This window comes from Anastrepha ludens, chromosome 2 (genome assembly GCF_028408465.1).
Source record: "Anastrepha ludens isolate Willacy chromosome 2, idAnaLude1.1, whole genome shotgun sequence".
NCBI classification, from domain to species: domain Eukaryota; kingdom Metazoa; phylum Arthropoda; class Insecta; order Diptera; family Tephritidae; genus Anastrepha; species Anastrepha ludens.
Window position 1 is genome coordinate 50,752,736 of NC_071498.1, and position 17,631 is coordinate 50,770,366.

Sequence of the window (17,631 nt, forward strand, 5' to 3'; positions counted from 1 at the left end):
CGGGCACAATTATTACTTTTTTTTTTAATTTTGCTAAAGTCATGTCGAAACATGATGCATTAATGCTATGCTTTTATTTTTGTAAAATAAAGCAATTGACTAGCAAAAAAAATTATTGAAAATCATCATTTTTTCGGGCCTCTGACTACCCCTAACCCCTTAAAGTTTGCAGACATATTCATTGTACTTACGTTTGCTTGTATTTCGGTTTCAAATTATAAGAATCATATTTATTTTTATTGTTATATATAGAAATATTTCATCGACTTTATTTATTCAATAAAGTATACATCGCTTATTACATGATTTATATTATTTATCAACTTAAATTTACACCTTCAATTTCGCTGCTCTTTCTTTGCATATATTTTTTCTTTACAAATGTATTGTTTAATTTTTTATTTAATTTTTAACTTCTTTGCAAATATCTGTACATACATACACAAGAATTTATTCGGATACAAGATTCATATGCAGTTTTTTTAGTATTAAATTCTATTAATAGGGTTTTGTATTTATACTACAATTTTTTGTTCGAGAAAAAAAGCTTTTTATTAGTTTATATTTTATATTTAGTTAATTTTTGGGATTGTCACTGGCTATTGCAACTGGTTTTTCTTGAGCGACTCACTCAATGCTGGGTTAAAAAAAACTAGCTACATCCGATCATTTATATACCTACAATATAAATATATGGACTGTGTTTTCACTTATGTTCTTCATTTATATGTATTAAACTTAAATATTTCCGATAATAACTAATGTATGAGTAAAGCTAAAATTTACAACGCCATTACGGGATTTATTTGCATAGAAGAATAATTAATGAATTCGTTTGCTTTTTTATATAAATTATTTCTTGAAAATAAATTTAGGCCTAGCAAAACGTTTGTAGTGTAAAATGAAGTTTAAAGAAAATTATTTTCTTCTCAATTTATTGAATCAAAGTTAATTTTACTGTTAAAGATTAGTTTAAAAAATAGTTCTAATTTATGAAAATTGGTGGCAGTTGAATACAATTCTTGTTTAAGAAATATCTATAAATACAATTTTTTTTCTAAACCATATATTGCCTTGGCATATCGCCTCAAACGTCGGAAATTACTAGTTTAAAATGTAAAATTGGCGCACTAATTGAAGGCAAATGACAATCCGCAAGCTAGGCAGTTGACTTTCTTCCTTGTATGAATCTGCCTCTTCGAAGCTGCGATTGAACTACGTAAGACTTTGTTCTGAGGGATACACCGAAAGATCGTTGTCATGTGAATAATCCAAAAACGATTCAACTCCTCCTTAAAATTATGACATTTGAATTATTCGTGGGATAGGAATTATTCGCCTCAATCAAGGCGAGTGAAAACTGAGTGGAAATTGTAGTCCATAAATAATGAGAATACTTTTCCTTTTCGGTGAAGCTAAAGGCAAAGGTAAGTTTTGCTGGCTGCAGAGTTTTAAATAATTTTATAAAAACAAAAAAAAAAAATTTTTTTTCACTCAAAAAGAATATTGTGTTTCGTTCACCCTTTAAAAAATTATAGTTTTTAAACAAGAACTAGCAATTTGAAATTAATCAAGAAAAATGTTTGGAAAATTAGTGGCAATAAATGTTGCTTATAAAAAATAGTGCACTACATTTTATTCATATTAAAGTCAAGTGAAATTCTGGTGCTACAAAGCAAACAAAAAATTTACAAAAGAAATAATTTCAACTTACGTTAGAAACGTTTTGCTTACATTATAATCTGTTATCTGTTATTTTTACTAACTATTTACACACAAAGAAGATCTTACAAACATTTAGTCCTCAAAAGAAAAGAAAATTTAAAAGCAAAAAAAAAACAAACTCTGGAAAAACAAACAATAAAAAAACAGGAATTAAAGGCCTACAATAATATAATGTTTTTTTTATGAGAGAATCTTTTTCCTTTTCTATTTGAGTTACTTTTTAAGTTCCGCTTAGTAATGGCTATTATCGAAAATATTTCTTTTATACTTTCTACGTCCAGTACTACACTTTGAAGTACTTCTTTTAACTTTTCTTAAAAAATTACAAATTCTATTATATTTAGACAAATGAACGCCAAAACGAAAATATTTGTTTTTTCTGCATATTCTAACTGATTGGCACTTACATACATACGAATTTGAAGAGAACGCACACAATCAAGTTGCTGGCTCAGGGAGTTACTGCTTCTACATACAGGTCATTCAATTGACATCAACGACAAAACATGACGAAAAAAATATGGTTTCAGTGCGGCTGAATACAAAATATTTACAAAAGTAATGTGTATTAATAAAAAAAAGCAAAACTTAAATGAAAAAAAAAATAACTCAAAAACTATAAGACTGTTCCTAATTTCTAACATAACTAGGATTCGTAGTTTTAGGCTTCCAGGCCTGTTGGGGGGACGCAACACACGCGTCCTCTGAGCTTAGAAATGCTACAGATCTGTAAGAGAAAAGAAAGATTATATATTTTTGGTTAAGGAATGTAAAATATTCATCATATTACGCTTCCAAAAAGATTAAATTAGTAAAAAAATATAAAAAAAAATTTAATAATAAAAAAAAAATTCTTATTTGATAAAATAAAAAAAAAATTTATTTGATAAAATCAAAATTTTTATTTGATAAAAAATAATTGTACTTTTTTCAGATATACCTATGAAATGAGACTTTCAGCTATTAGTCCATAGATGTCGCTAGGAGTATTTTTAAACTTTCCCAAATGTCTTGTTTTTTTCGCCTGTCATCTGTCAAAAATATTCGGTTCATTGTTTGTTGCGTTTCATGCAACAATGCATTTCTGTCGCTCTTAGAAATGTCGAATTTCGTGCCTTCAAACTACGACTTGCGGACATCGTTGAGAACCGAAAAACTGCTGCTCTCGCGGGTCAAAAGGAAGTCTTTTTTGCATCGAATCGTTACGGGTGATGAAAAATGGGTGTATTTCTCCAAACGTAAACGATCGTATGGTTCGCCCGGCCACAAGCCAAAAACAACGGCTAAACCAAATCGCTTCGGCCGCAAGGCAATGCTGTGTGTTTTCTGGGATCAGCGTGGTATGATTTGGTACGAGCTACTCGTAGTAAAACCAGGTGAAACAGTTGACGGTGCACGCTACCAACGACAATTGGCCGATTTGAACAGCGCTATGCACCGAAAACGCGCAGAATATGCCGATCGGCGTCACAAGGTAATTTTTCTTGATGACAATGCACCGCCACATGCACCGCCACATCGAACATGGGCGACCCGGGAATTAGTGGAGACGTACGATTGGGAACCGCTGGTGCATGCGGCTTACTCACCAGACTTGGCGCCTTCCGATTATCAGAAGAAGCCAAAAAATGGCTGATGATTGGTTTGCGGCCAAAGACGGACAATTTTTTTGGTGAAAGTCTCATTTCATAGGTATATATTTAATTTTATAGGTACTACTCATTTTTAATTGATAACAATTTTTTTTAATATAATTGATAAAAATTGTTGATACATTTTTTGTCTTTTTTATTTATATGAATTTGTTTTTTTTATTTTCTTTAAACCTTTTTTCATTTGCTAAAATATTTGATGCATTTTTGTTTTTATCTTCTTTATTTTAATAAATTTTCTTTTTCAACTTTTTTTATGTAAATAAATTTTTTTTCTTTATTTTTTAATCTTTTTTATTAAATTTATATACATTTTTTTTCAATTTTTTTATCTTTTTTATTAATTTTTTTATACATACTTTTTCATTTGAATCTATAATTTTTGTCATAAAATGTGTAAAATTAATCACGCTATATAAAAAATATGCTTCAAAAAGATAATTTCTAAAAAAGATATATATGAATACTTTATTGAACAAAAGCTTCATGAAACCATTTTTAATTTAAATTTTATATATTTTAATTTAATTGGTAGGGGTTGTCATAAAATGTATCATGCCTGTACCAAAAATTATAATTTATTCATTAAAAATTATTTTTGTACTAAAAAGTGTGTTAAAAAAATTAAAAAAAAAAAATTATTAAACAGAAATTTTAATTGATTAATTGAAATTTAATTCTTAATTCCAAAATAATTCTTAAAATTTTATAAAAGAACTATTTCTAAAAAAAAAACAATAAAAAATTTCAAAACTTAAAAAACAAACTTTCATCAAAAATGTCTTAAATTTTGTTTAAAAATGTATGCTTTATATTTGAATTTGAAGTAAAAAAAAATTAATTTAAATATGAAATAATATAAAAAAAATTTTTTAAACAAAAACTTAAACAAAATTTTTTTTTAATTATTCTTAAAAAAGAAAGTTCGAAATTGTGTTTAAAAAAATTTCATTAAAAATTTTATAAAAATTTGTTCAAAAATGCTCTACATTGAAATTCAAATTTTTATCAAATTTTTGATGAAATTTTTTTTAAACAAAATTTTGAGTTTGTTTTGTTTAAGAATAGTTTTTTAAGAAATCTAGTTTCATAATTTTTTTTTTTTAATTCGGTTTTAATATTAATTAATATTTAAATTTAAAATTTTTTCCCTTGAAATTCAATTTGTATAAAAAAAGCATTTTACTACTCACTCATTGTCTCCTGTTGTATTTCCACCTTATACGAAGGATTATCATAAGCGGCATCACTTTTGCGTGGTGGCGTTATGGACGCCGTCTGATGCACACGTCTTCTGGTTAGTATGAGTAACAGCACAATTGTGGACATAATCGCTAAAGCAGCAACTACCGAGACCACGACAAGAGGTCCGTAGTAATCACCAACTGGTTGGTCACCGCCAGCGCTGGCTGTGAGTAATTTTCCTAAATTGTTAAAAAGTAAAATAAAATTAATAAACACTTGAATGTGCGAGTATATTCCGAACTGAAAATATGTAGTACGATAGAAAACGAATTATTTTCGAGAAAAGGCGGCAATAAAAGAACTCCAAAAAAAAGTAAATACTGTCAAGATATCTAAATATATAATAATCAGGGCGAAATGAGGGTAATAATCAGTTAATGTGGATAAATAGCGATCATCGTCTCGCTAATTATTTAATATGGAATAATCTCAATTCTACCTGAATCATGTCAGACTGGAATGTAATAAAACTGTGCCGGAAAGCCGGAAATTGTTTCCAATTTTTCACTCAGTCATATTGCGCATTGTACTTAAGACGGGGATATAGGATTTTTATAAATGCATAGGGAGGGACAGGTGTGGTGGCGAACTCATGACCCCTCATCAAACATGTGTTTATGAATCTGAGCAGTTTGTTGAGGGAAAGATAACACAGCGTGCCCATTCCATTATCAATATCACCGGCCAGATTAGGCAGATCACTAGAAATTAGTCAAACAGATTCGAAAATGACTTGCTTTGATGTCTAGGAAGCACCGATACCGCTCCCACTTGCTGTGTTGGCAAATCCAGTAAACATTTCGAATTGTACGGTAGGTGACTAGCACATAAAAAATATTATTTTCTAATATATTTGAGGCAAGTTATTTCAAGAACTGGAGGGGTGGAATCCACAATACAGCACGCGTTGATTGCATTAAGTCGCTTACTGACCTTCGAAGCGCCTAGAAAAATTCTTACTATTGTTATTATTCTCAGAATGAGTCACATATGAATTTGTCTTCCAGATATTTGCTCTTGGACCACCTCCAAAGTTATGCTGATATTCTGTTGTAAGAATAGAAGTAATAGAACAGAACAGAAGTAATTAGGTTAGTTCACTCAAGTTTAGTTCAGTCTAGAACATTTCCTCATGTAAGACTATTTCTTAAAAAATTCATTTTCGCTTTCGATAATTGAAACATGAGCGTGCCGTGGTACTCAATACATATTCACTTTAGTTAGCATTTGTACGCGACAATTTAAAGGCTTTGAGCACGTCTTCACTGCCAACAAAAGCCTGCTTTAAAGAGGAATTAGCTTCGCAGACAAGGCAATTGCTCAATAGGCTTGGAAAGTGGCATAGTGCCCACGATGTGTGATGGCTAATTTTAGGAGAAAAAGCGCTTAATCCATTTTATATCCCTTTTTTGTGTATTTTGAGATATTTAGGTAAAAGTTAGAATCTTCCGCGATTCTGAAGGGTAGGGTAAATTTAAGGTGTTAAGTGGATTAAGGCGTTTTCTCTATTCTCGGACATTTTTGTTTCAATAAATAAAAATTATATAGTTCAAATAGTTTAAGAGTCGCTACTGGGCAGGATGTAAAAATTTAGCTATTTCCAGAGCAGCCGGTTCCCCGTGACCGCAACTGCCCGAATTAAGATCTGAGCAAGGTCTGTCATTTTAGCAGCATTATTCTAATATTTATGGGAAGTTATTTTACAACAACAAAAACAAACCTAAAAGTTTGGCTCCACAAAAAGCTTTTACGACCTAAGTCGCCTTTTGCTTCTTCGCAGGAGAGGAAGAAAGTGGTATACTCGTACACTTCAAAGTCGGCCTCAGAAGACCAACTCCCGCATTTTTAGTAGTAAGTAAAGAAATTCAGACTTGAAACCCGAGACATGGACTGATTTCCAATTTCTTAGCTTTTACTTTTTTTTTTTTGTTTTTTTTGTGTAGTGAAATATGCTAGATAAGCTTAAGTCGCGGACCGCGGCCGGACTATACCTGCTTTTAGCATTTACGCAGCGGAACGGAATGGATGTTCATCTCCTGTGTTCACTTCGCCTCCTCCTTCTTTCTCTGTTCTGCAAACGTTCCCTGCTCGAACCATCCGAAGTTTCAGTCGCTGGTATCAATCACGTTTTAAGGATATCCTGATAAGAGTTTCTATAAGTTGCCTAATTGTAGTACTCTCTATTTCTATGAGCGTCCTTCTCATAAGACGAATAAGTTTGCGAAATTCGCATGAAACATTACTAAAAAACTGCCAAAGCTTTGGTTCTACCTCGACGAGTATGTTTCGTTTTAGCTCGACAGGTACACGAGAATCTTGTGAAGAGCCACTATTTAAATATAACATAAAATTGCTATAAATAGCTTTCAGTCTCATACATTACATGGGAGGTTGCATGTTTATGAAACGTGAGTGCTTGCTATCAACCTCAACTGCAAGTTTTGAGTCCGTTTCTTCTTGTTCTTTATCAGTAGGTATTCACGAATATATAAATTTCTACTTATACTTTTTATTTACCCAAATCCTTGAAGAATGCATGCATCCTTTCGAAAGCATTAAAAACTTCCAAAACGAAAGATGTTTTACGATTACGACTATTTTTTTCTCAAACTCTGTCTTACATTTGTCTTTACTTACCAGTTTTTCCTGGCGTCGCTGGTCCACCTGGCTTCGTCATAAAGTTAACCACATTACTCTTTTTGATGTTACCATTAGTCATATACATCTCCAGCCAGAGATGATACTTGGTGCCTGGTTTCAAGTCCATAATCAATGTACCAGTAGTACTATCGCGTTTGGCCACTTTGAAAACACTAGAATCTTCCTTGCCAGCATCGCTCTGATAGATAGCACGATAAATATTCACATATTTATCCTCCGGATATGGCACTCCGCTCCACGATACTTCCACACTCTGCGATTTCACCTTGGTCACATTAACCATAACATCAAAGTTGTAGACATCCACTTTCGGCGCTGTGCGCACCTTTATCATATGACCCGCCAAGAGTTCGCCACCATGACCAGGGAATGGTATATAGAAAAGGCCAATTTCATAACCAGTATCTGGCTGCAAATTCTCAATGGTATAACTAGTGAGTGTGCGATGCACCAGCGGTGTGGATGAGTAAATTTGGCCGGTCAACTCCTTGTAACGCAACTGTATACCATCAACATATTCCAACTGTTCATCGGCAATCTTCTTCCACGTCAGCTGTAACCAGGTAGAATTTGTCTCGCTTACATTTAATTCTGGATCTTCAATACTCTTGAAAACATCTTTAAAGTCGGGACGATAGTCAGTGATTTGTGGTGGTGGTGTAATCGTGCGATCCGCGGGAGTGCTAACAGTGAGAATCGGACTGGATGGCTGCGCATTCAGATCACGCAATATAAGTGTAATCTTCACCTTGTACAAAGAGTTTGGCTCCAAACCGGGCAGATCGAATTCCATCTGAGAGGTGGCAATGAGATCTTCGGGTGGTGCAAAGATTTGTTGCTCCCACGTGGTAGTGTCGTTGCCGGGGCCATTCGTGTAACGCAACTCTACGCGACCATGCAGATTAACATAAGTCGGCGGTACAGTGAAAATTATGCGAATGGTGCGCGGATCAATGGCTTCCAGGTTGAGTACTTCAATGTCGCTTTGCAAATTGTTGAAGCCTAAGGTATAGAGTTACGGAAATTATATTTTCTTTCGGGTAGCGTAAAGTGGTAAAATATTTATTATAGTTTAGGTTGAAATAAATTTAACAAATCTCACAAAGTTTTGTTTAAAGGAGTGGCATGGGTATACAGTAATTTACTTATTTTATAATTCTGTGTGTAGTGGTAAAGCGACTTATTTATTTTACTACATTGTCCATTTGGACCTGATTTAAATTTCCGATTTATAAAAATTAGTTAGCGAGTCTTTGCCAAAAGTTAAAAATTGTTAGTTTGAAGATTTGAAGAGAAAGAGGAGTCAGTTTAAAATATCGTTAGTGGAATTATGATTTTCAAGCGATGATGTGCGATGACTTAATGACCTGCGTACATATGAATGTATAATTAATTGAGAAAAGAAACAATTTTCAATTTATGAAAACAAAAACTGGGGTGAGTTAGTGCAACCAATTGATTCTACATTTCAGGTTTAAGGTTAATGAAATTCGGCTTATGTGTGTGTATATGTGCTACTGCTATGGCTATGTTATGCATCAACCTGTTTGACTGGATTGCGAAGCCGTGGCCACAACGGCCGGAAGCACGCCATGTTCCGTGGATTGAGCGGCTAAGCCCACCGCGCTGGTTGTCGCCGCAGATGTGGTTGAACTGCTCGCCGATTGTTCCTGCAGTGGTTGGTGTTGCAGCAAATTACTGTTGTTGTTATTGTTGCTATTCACGTTTGACGCATGTGCATGCGGCAGGTGAGGCGGTTGCCCAAGGCCAGGCACCACGGGGAAACCACCGTAGGCCACCGGCTGACCATCGACAATCGCTATGCCATGCGGTGGCGGTGGTGGCGGTAGACCGCTATGTACTATCGGCACATAGTGCGGATGCAGTGGCGATTGACCCGGCTGTGGTAGTTGTTGTTGTGGTGGCAATCCATTGACACCACTCTCATTCCCATGACCATAGGCGCCGCCATTGTAGGCACCCTGTACCGGCGTGTGTTGCAAATGTTGCAGGATGTGTTCGATACGCACGTGAGGTGGTAAATTGCCGGGTGCTCCTTTGAAACCCGGCGGTGGGCCAGGCGATCCGTTCGCTGTTGCCATGCCTGGTGGATGTGCGGCCGGCGATCCAGCTCCCAGGATGTTGAACAAATCCGATTGACTAGTTGGCGCAGGCGGTTTACCCTGTGCGATGCCATTGGGACTAATGTCGTATGGTTCGTACGGATTGTAAGGGTCGAAATGATCTTTCGGTGGCTGAGCGGGGTTGTAAAAGCCGTATGGCCCAGGATGACCAGCTGGTGGTAAGTGCGGATTGTAGTTGACAACAGCACCGCCGGGACCGCCGCCAATGTGTATGGGTATGAAGCCCGGTGGCGCAGTGTCGTGTTCATCTTGCGGCTCGTGGACATCGTATCTGACTTCATTCTGTTGAGGCTTCACAATAACTGGCTTCTTTACGAACTTTTCATGTTTGTCGTGTTTCTCCGGCCGTGCATCACCAAATGGTGAGCCACTCTTCGGTGGCTTGCCGTCGATTGTGGGATAGAAAGCATCGCCAGGACGCGAGGGCTTTTCGTGTGATTTGTTCGGGTAAATATCATTTTTGTCGTTGGACACGTGCGCTGAATTGCTGCCAGTGCTATTCGGTTCCTCGGTGGATGACGCTGTTGGGAATGATGAAATGCAGTAGAGAGACAGATTGTTGTTATGGCGTTATGTGACAATGGCATTTTGTTTATTTACAAGAAGACGTGTTGGTTTTATGCATTCGATTTATGGCGTTAATCAAAATTTTTTAGATTTGTATTAGATTTACAAATTGTGTTTAGTTGCGATTTTATGTGAGTGCACGAGACATTATGAAGCGCATTAGAAGTTACAAATAAAAGAGAGAACACAAATAAAAAATTAGAAATTAATAAATAACAAATAATAAATAACAATGGATGATTTGAAGAGCAATATAAATACCAATACAAAGCCTATCATAAAAACGCATTGATGCGAGTGAACTGCTTCACTTGCCGATAAAAATGATTTTTTTATAAAAAAATTCTGATGAGTTTATAAGAGTTGCGTACTGATACAATAAATTCTGATGTTTTTATGTCCTGTTAACACAAATATGCCGAAAATGCAATAAGTGGCGATGTCATGAGGGGAAGTACCAAGTTGTATAAGGCATAAGAAATGTAGTTATGGAAAAGCCAAGTATAGAGCATTAAAGAAGATAGAGTCGCATGCAATATTTCATTGTCATTCTATAATAATAATACGAGTATATAAAAATATGTCGCTAATATTAGAAAACCAAAAGCATTTACTTTATATTCATTCTGAGTGGTTTCCATCTGTTTAAATTTCACGTGAGCAAAGTGACTAATCTAGTAGTAATGCAAACACAAACACGAATATATTCCTACGAAGAAAAGGTAGAGCTATTTAAAGTCAAGTAATCCAAGTAATTTGGACAAGAACTTAATTTTTTGTGAAAACCGCTCTATTTGTATGCTTGAGTATGATGAAAAGTAAACTGGAAAATTTTTTTAAAATTTGTTATGAAATTTTTTCTAGCTGAAAATTTTGGTACGGAATTTTTAAAGCCAAATATCTTCGATTGTTTTTAAAATATTTATATTTTTTTGCTTTTTTTAATTTATTAATTATTAATTAAAATATTAATTACTAATTAAATATAAAAGAATTTTTTGTTTTAATTTGTAGGGGAAAACAACCTTTTTGTTAAAAATTTTTAAGTGTAAACGAATTTTTGTTTTTGGTAAAAATTTTCGGAAAAAAAATAATTTCTTAAAAATTTTTGGGGAAAAAAATTAAAAAACTTTTTCTGTTAAAAATTTTTTGAACTTTTTCTGTTAAAAATTTTTTGGGAGAAAAATAAAAAAAAAACTTTTTGTTAAAAATGTTCCAATTTGAAAAAATTTTTATTCTTTTGAAATTTCTTCTAGGTCAAAATTTTGGTACGGAGTTTTTAAATGCAAATATCTTCAATTGTTTTTAAGACGTTCATACATTTTTTTTTGTTAATTATTAAAGATAAAAAATTTTGTAGAACCTTTTGGAAACATTTTTTTTATATGTTTTTGAAAATTTGTTTTAGAAATTTAGAATTTTATTAGCTGAAACTATTTAGGTTTTTGTTAAAAATTTTAGGGGAAAAAACTAAAAAAAAATTTTTGTTTTTGGAACAAAAGTTTGAAGAAAAAATATTTGTTACCAATTTTTGGGGAAAAATAAAAAAACTTTTTTTTGTAAATAATTTTGGGAGGAAAAAATAGAAACACATTTTTAAAAAAATTTGATAGTTACAAAATTTATTCTAGGTGAAAATTTTGGTACGGAATTTTTCAAGTCAAATATCTCCAATTTTAGAGGATGGAAATTTTTTTTTAGGAATTTTTGGGTAAAATTTTGTTTTTTTTTTTGTTTGTTAAAAAGAAATAAATTTTGTCAAGAACAAAATTTTTTTTGATAAATATTTTTGGTTAAAAATAATTTTTTTGTATTAAAACATTTGAATAAAAATGTAATTTTGCCATATTTGAAAACTACTCTCTCAAATTTTTTTAGCAATTTTGCTTTATTAGCTGAAACTATTTTTGTTTTTGTGAAAAATTTTTGGAAATAAAAATTTTTGGAAAAAAAAAATTTTTACTAAAAAAATAAATCATTATTATTTTTGTTAAAGTTTTTTTTATTTTTTCAATTTTTGTTTTATTAAGTAATCCCTGCAAATGTCGTGTGTGTCTGCCTATAAATCAGTACCTCGTAATAACAGAAATCACTGCTATGCTTTGTTTTGGCTAATCAGAGATTCTGTGCATTTCATGCAATTATATATCGTCCACTTTCTGTGTTCACTCCATTTTTTTCGAAATTGAGATTTTTAGTGAAAAACACTCCTTAGCACTCCTGTTACGTAAAACAAAACATACAATGTTCATAATGATCATAGAATTTTTTTCAGAGCATTTCGATTTTTCTCGTATTTACATGTTCGAATTCAAAAACCTCATATTTATTTAAGTATGGTATCAAATAAGTTATAACTTTTCATAGAAGTTAAGTAACTTAAAACATTTTTATCGATTTATTGAAAATTATGATTTTGTAGATACGAGGTTAACACAGAAAGGGAAAATTGTTATTATTATTCGATAGTATTGATAGTTCATACATTGAATATTGAAAACCATTATGGTCACAACTTTCGATAGTTTTAAAGCTCTAATAAACAGATAATTTCTAGAAAAAATTCCGACTATGTTCACTATAGTTGGAACACAAAAAGTAATCCCTTTATACATAAAAGTAATCAACAATCCTACCGAAAAAAAGTTGTTAAGTACAATTATGCACACAGCCTCTAATTCATATATAAGTTCTCGCGAAAGCGCTTTTAAAAGAACTAAAGTGATAAAAAAAAATCACAAAATATCTCAAATAGATCCCGTTTCTCTCCTCCACTACACTCACTCAACAGTACTGAACGGCTGTAGATTGTTTTTCTTCCTTTAAGTATTGAAATTTTTTGCAGGTAGTGGCCTACATTATGGTATCAAAACGGCACTCTAGTGCTATTTGTAGTCAACCCTTGATACTCTTGCCATCTAAGCTACCTAACCTCAAGGGGGGAAAAAACATGAAAAAGCTATCCTTAACCATCAAGAATTCGGTAAAGATAGCGTTATAATTTGAGCTAAAAAAGGGTACTACCGAAAACCGGCGTAAAATTTGTCCGAAATAATGAAAGAAGCGCTATTATCCAGCTGATTGATAATGAAATAGTTCATCGCACACGCCGATTATTTTTCAACAATACTGCACTGCATACGACCAAAGTCGGCAGTATTGCTCTACATCTAGGAGGTTTTATTCTAAGCAGATGTTTCAAGATCTCCAGAAACTTTCAAACAAACAAACTATAGATAGAGATAATATTGAAGTCACTGATGCTGATGGTACAATATTTTATACATTAAGTCTTGCGTTGTTTTTTCTCTTGGCATTTTTCTAGTCTGATATTCTCTAAAAATTCTCAAGTCATTGTTGCACGTTTCCAAGGCTTTTTCCGCTAAAATTTTGAATAATATCTTTTAAAGAATTAAAGCTTTGAAAAGAGATCTCGGAATTAATGTATCCTTATGCTAAGGCTCTGAAAATGACAATAAATCGACTTAAACTGTCTCCAACTGGCCAACAAATATTTAGTTTTCTAATTTTTAATTTTGTGAGGCCGGTCTAAAGATGAGATCCAATTGAGGTCGAAATATCGACAAAAAGGTAGCGCTAAATCTACTAGTATCTCTTCATTTATTTCCGTAATTAACGAAGCTAAATTAAAGTTTTGGAAAAAAACGTATTACTGTATTCCCATTATTTATATATCCCAAGCCAGGTATAAAGATATGAACCAGAGGAAGTAAATGCTTACTAAGTTTTTCATGAACTTCATGAAGACAAGCGTAACACTCACTCAGAAAATTCCTCTACTTCTTTGTAAGTGTTGCTTTAAATTCTTTTCGGATTTTATCGAGTTCAAATAAATGGGCAAAGATTTTAAAAATGGTGTTATCCCTCAAGGGTCGTTACTTTTTTGTCACGCATAAGTTGTTATTGTGTAAATTTTTTTGTTGCACAGCCTTACAATGATACCTTTCGGCAAAAAAAAACTTTATGATATGATATTCTCGTTCAGCAAAAATCAGCCAAGTTAATTCGAATAAAAATAGTAAATATCCGGTGTTTTTCTAAGAGCTTGAGAACTTAAAATTATAATACAAAAATATTATTGGAATAACTTTTTGTCATTATAATCTGGTAGATAATTTCATGGCATTTTGAATATGATATCCGGCATATGTTTGCTGCGGGCACGAGTTATATGGTCCATTCGATCAGTCCAATTTTCGACTTCTTCTTCTTAATGGGCGCGATAACCGCTGGCCGAGTTTACCAAAGCGCGCCAGTCGTTTCCTTCTCGCCTGATTTTTCCAACGCAAAGGAGGCCTTCCTCTTCCTCTGCTACCACCAGGTGGTATCGCATCAAAAACTTTCAGAGCCGACATGACCCAGCCAATAAATCCGCATGGCGTCAATGGTGGCTTCATTATTGTAATAAATCGATTGTCAACCGCGCTGTATGGCAAGTTGCAGCATCTTGTTGGAACCAAATGTCGTCGACGCTTAGCTGATTAGTTTTTGGAAACAAAAATTCAGGCAGCATGGCCCGGTAGCGCTCGTAACGGCAGCTTCTACCTCATTTCGAAAGAAAAAAGGACCGATGATGCCGCCAGCGTAAATAGTGCTCGTAAAATAGACGAAGTACTCTATGAACTTCGCGAACAGAATCGTTTTTGTTTTTTAAAGTAAATTTCCACATTGGGGTATCGCTGCTCTGACTTAAACGATTCATGATGATTTGCCAAACCTTACTGCACAGAAATCGATAGTTCTCATGCAGCTAAAAAAACACCCGATACATATGCTAGTCAATTATGTCAAAATGACATAATCAACGTTTGAGGATTAATATATTCTTTTACGCTCCCTATATGGGTCACAATCAGTTATTTTTAAGTACTCTTCAATACTTTCTAATCCTTAAATTATTACATGTGAAACCTTTGAATTTATTAATAAACTCGTTTTAAGTGCGATCTCGTGTTATGCACCATGATATTTCGTGCGTACTGCCTATCCACCTATAAAATTACGTGCCTAAGTAAAACCCAATGTTTCACAATTCATCTTTTGTCAAAGCTTCCTCGTACAACGGCAAACTTTTCATAAAAGCTAAATTTTGTAATCCAGTTGTTTTGTTTTATATTTACCGCTTGTATCATGACCTGCACCAGTGTTAAAGACGTGATTTGGTGGTGGCAAATCACCATCATTCCCACTCAGTTTGGGTGTAAGTGGCGCACAGGCCCAGTGTTTGCAGCACTCATCATCGGGTATAGGCAAAACACGCGCCTGTGACGGATGGCAAGGCAAATCGGGTGGCGGTAAAGCCAGCACAGGTGGACAGGCGGGCCGGCATTCTACTTTACCGTTCTCACAATAACAATGCTGTTCACAACCTGTCATACGGCAGCGTAGCGCAATGAGAAAGGCGTAGCGTGAATGTAAAATGAAAAAGAAAAACAAAAATATGTTGTTAGTGTTAATTGAATGTTTTGAATTGTTTGCATTGTGAGTAGGTATATATTATATATGTATGTGTGTGTGTGTGTACGTGAAACGCTACTCACCGGTAAGGTTGGTTGGTATCGGTGTCCAATTATCAAATGTTTGGCCCAAGTAGTCGCAAGTGCCGTTATCCACGCAACGCATCTTCTCCGGACAACAATTCGGTGCCTTCGGTTCAAAGCTAGCCGGCTCCGGTTCCCAACGCAAGCAATGTGGATTCAACAAATCCAAGCCAAAAGTGGATGGACACTGTAGCTTAGCGCAATGCACACCTTCCAGCGTACAAATGCACAGTTGTTCGCAGCCATCATGGAATTGCTGACCATCACGATAATGCTGACCTTTGTACTCGCAATCGGGCTGCTCGTGGCCACCTGATAAGTCGCGTGCCTCTTCGGAACCATACTGCTCGTCGCCAATTGAGTTTTGCGCAGTGGGAAGTGATGGTTTTTGCTCGTGGTCGTCGAGTGTAACATCGCACAATTCCAACTGGCAGCACACGTCCTTTGGATCCTTAACATAAACGCACTTATCGAGACGGGTGTGATTGCGCTCCGGACAACGTGGTTTGCAATTCATTACACCGCCCTCGTCACAGTGACAGATCTGTTCACAGCCGATTTCTAGACGTTCGCGGAATTTGTAATCGCTGCCGTTGTGGTGGCAGTCGGGACGTGGTGTTTGAGAGGACGCTACGCGTGGTAATTTAGAGCGTTTGTAGAACATAGTATTGAATTTGTTTTTATTGCAATGTTAGATGTGTTTGTTGTTGTTTTCGTTGATGGCAAGTAAAGTATTATGCATTCAATGCGGTCGATTGTTGGATTTATTGCATTTTTGTGGTTTGGGGTATACATTTTTTGGTTTTAGTTTTTTATGTTGTAGCAAATGAAATGAGAAGAACAAATAACAAAGCTTGAATAGGCAAATTGTGAGATATAAATTATAGATATGTATGATATAATGAAGCTCATAAAAGAAATAAAATGTGTATATGCGTTCACACCAGTGTTCACAATAATGGAAGTGCGACATATTGCAAAGTATTGATTTCTTGTTAATTAAAAAAAAATTAAAAAAATGTACATCAAAATTTCTAACTTTTTAATCACAACCTGCATTAATCGAGTATGCAGTTTTATAGCTCATTAAATTTTAGTATAACAAAATGGAAGCTTGAAGTGGCTTAAAAATCGCGTTAATTTTAGAATATTGTTTTGCTGACGGTCTGGTAATTTTCTTCATATAGAAAAATTTCGAAAATGCATAATATACTCAAGAAAAAAATGATTAAAAATCAAGAAAATTTTGAACCACTTTAAACTTGCACACTATTATATCCAAATTGAATAGGCTACAAAACTGCATACTCAGAATTTTTCTAAAAATTCTGATTAAAAAGTTATGAAGCTTTGATGAAAATCTATTGATTTCTTCTAAACTTAGTATAAAGTTTGAAGCTTTAAGTTATATGATTTTACAATTATGATTGTTTTATGTATGCAGAAACTATTTTTTATTCATTATTAAAATCAGAAATTTTAAAATTAAATAAAAAAGAAGTAAATAGTCAAAGCTTTGTAATCACGCTGCTATTATTGTGAACACAGGTGTATGTATGGTATGACCTTCAAAACTGTGCCAACTTAGCGCTTTGGCTGGTGAGTTTAGATACGCGAAATGTAAGTTACTTGGCAAAAAATTGGCCGGCCAATTCTTATAAAACTTTATCCATAAAGCAGATGAAGCAGTTCATTTCGAATTCCCGAAAACTATGTATTTATCTTAGTAATATGAACGCATGTATGTACAATATGTATGTATGCATGAAATGAAGTCTATAAAAAAGCAGCATTGAAACTAATTTCAGTTACATTCAGATGAGTTAAATATTTTAAAATATTACACCGTGCAACAAATATTAATTTTCTTTTTTATATAAAAATGTTGCAGGCTCAGTTTTTTGTTTCTCATCAATTTAATATTTTAAAGGGCTTTCAAAATTTCAAAAAACTAAATTTTCAGTTTACGCCGGCCACCGTTACCGAAAGAGTTGGTGTGTGACTACCATTCCGAGTACGTAGGCTCGAGTCTCTGTATGTGAAACATTAAAATAGAGAAAAACCTTCGATTGTATT

General features: G+C 33.9%; 1 protein-coding gene across 5 annotated transcripts in view; it reads right to left on the reverse strand.

The window, feature by feature from the left end:
* Nucleotides 1-2,400: 2,400 nt before the first annotated feature.
* LOC128870782 (putative epidermal cell surface receptor) overlaps nt 2,401-17,631 on the reverse strand; it is a 161,289-nt gene continuing 146,058 nt past the window's right edge. For 4 of the 5 annotated variants that reach the window (XM_054113279.1, XM_054113280.1, XM_054113283.1 and 1 more), the window contains 6 exons: nt 15,556-16,185; nt 15,136-15,384; nt 8,827-9,948; nt 7,260-8,285; nt 4,571-4,801; nt 2,401-2,452 (listed from right to left, as the gene is read on the reverse strand). In XM_054113279.1, the coding sequence (XP_053969254.1) occupies nt 2,445-2,452; nt 4,571-4,801; nt 7,260-8,285; nt 8,827-9,948; nt 15,136-15,384; nt 15,556-16,185 (3,266 nt within the window). In that variant the 3' untranslated portion in view covers nt 2,401-2,444. The remainder of the gene's footprint in view (nt 2,453-4,570; nt 4,802-7,259; nt 8,286-8,826; nt 9,949-15,135; nt 15,385-15,555; nt 16,186-17,631) is intronic. The other variant, XM_054113284.1, reaches the window with a different exon arrangement.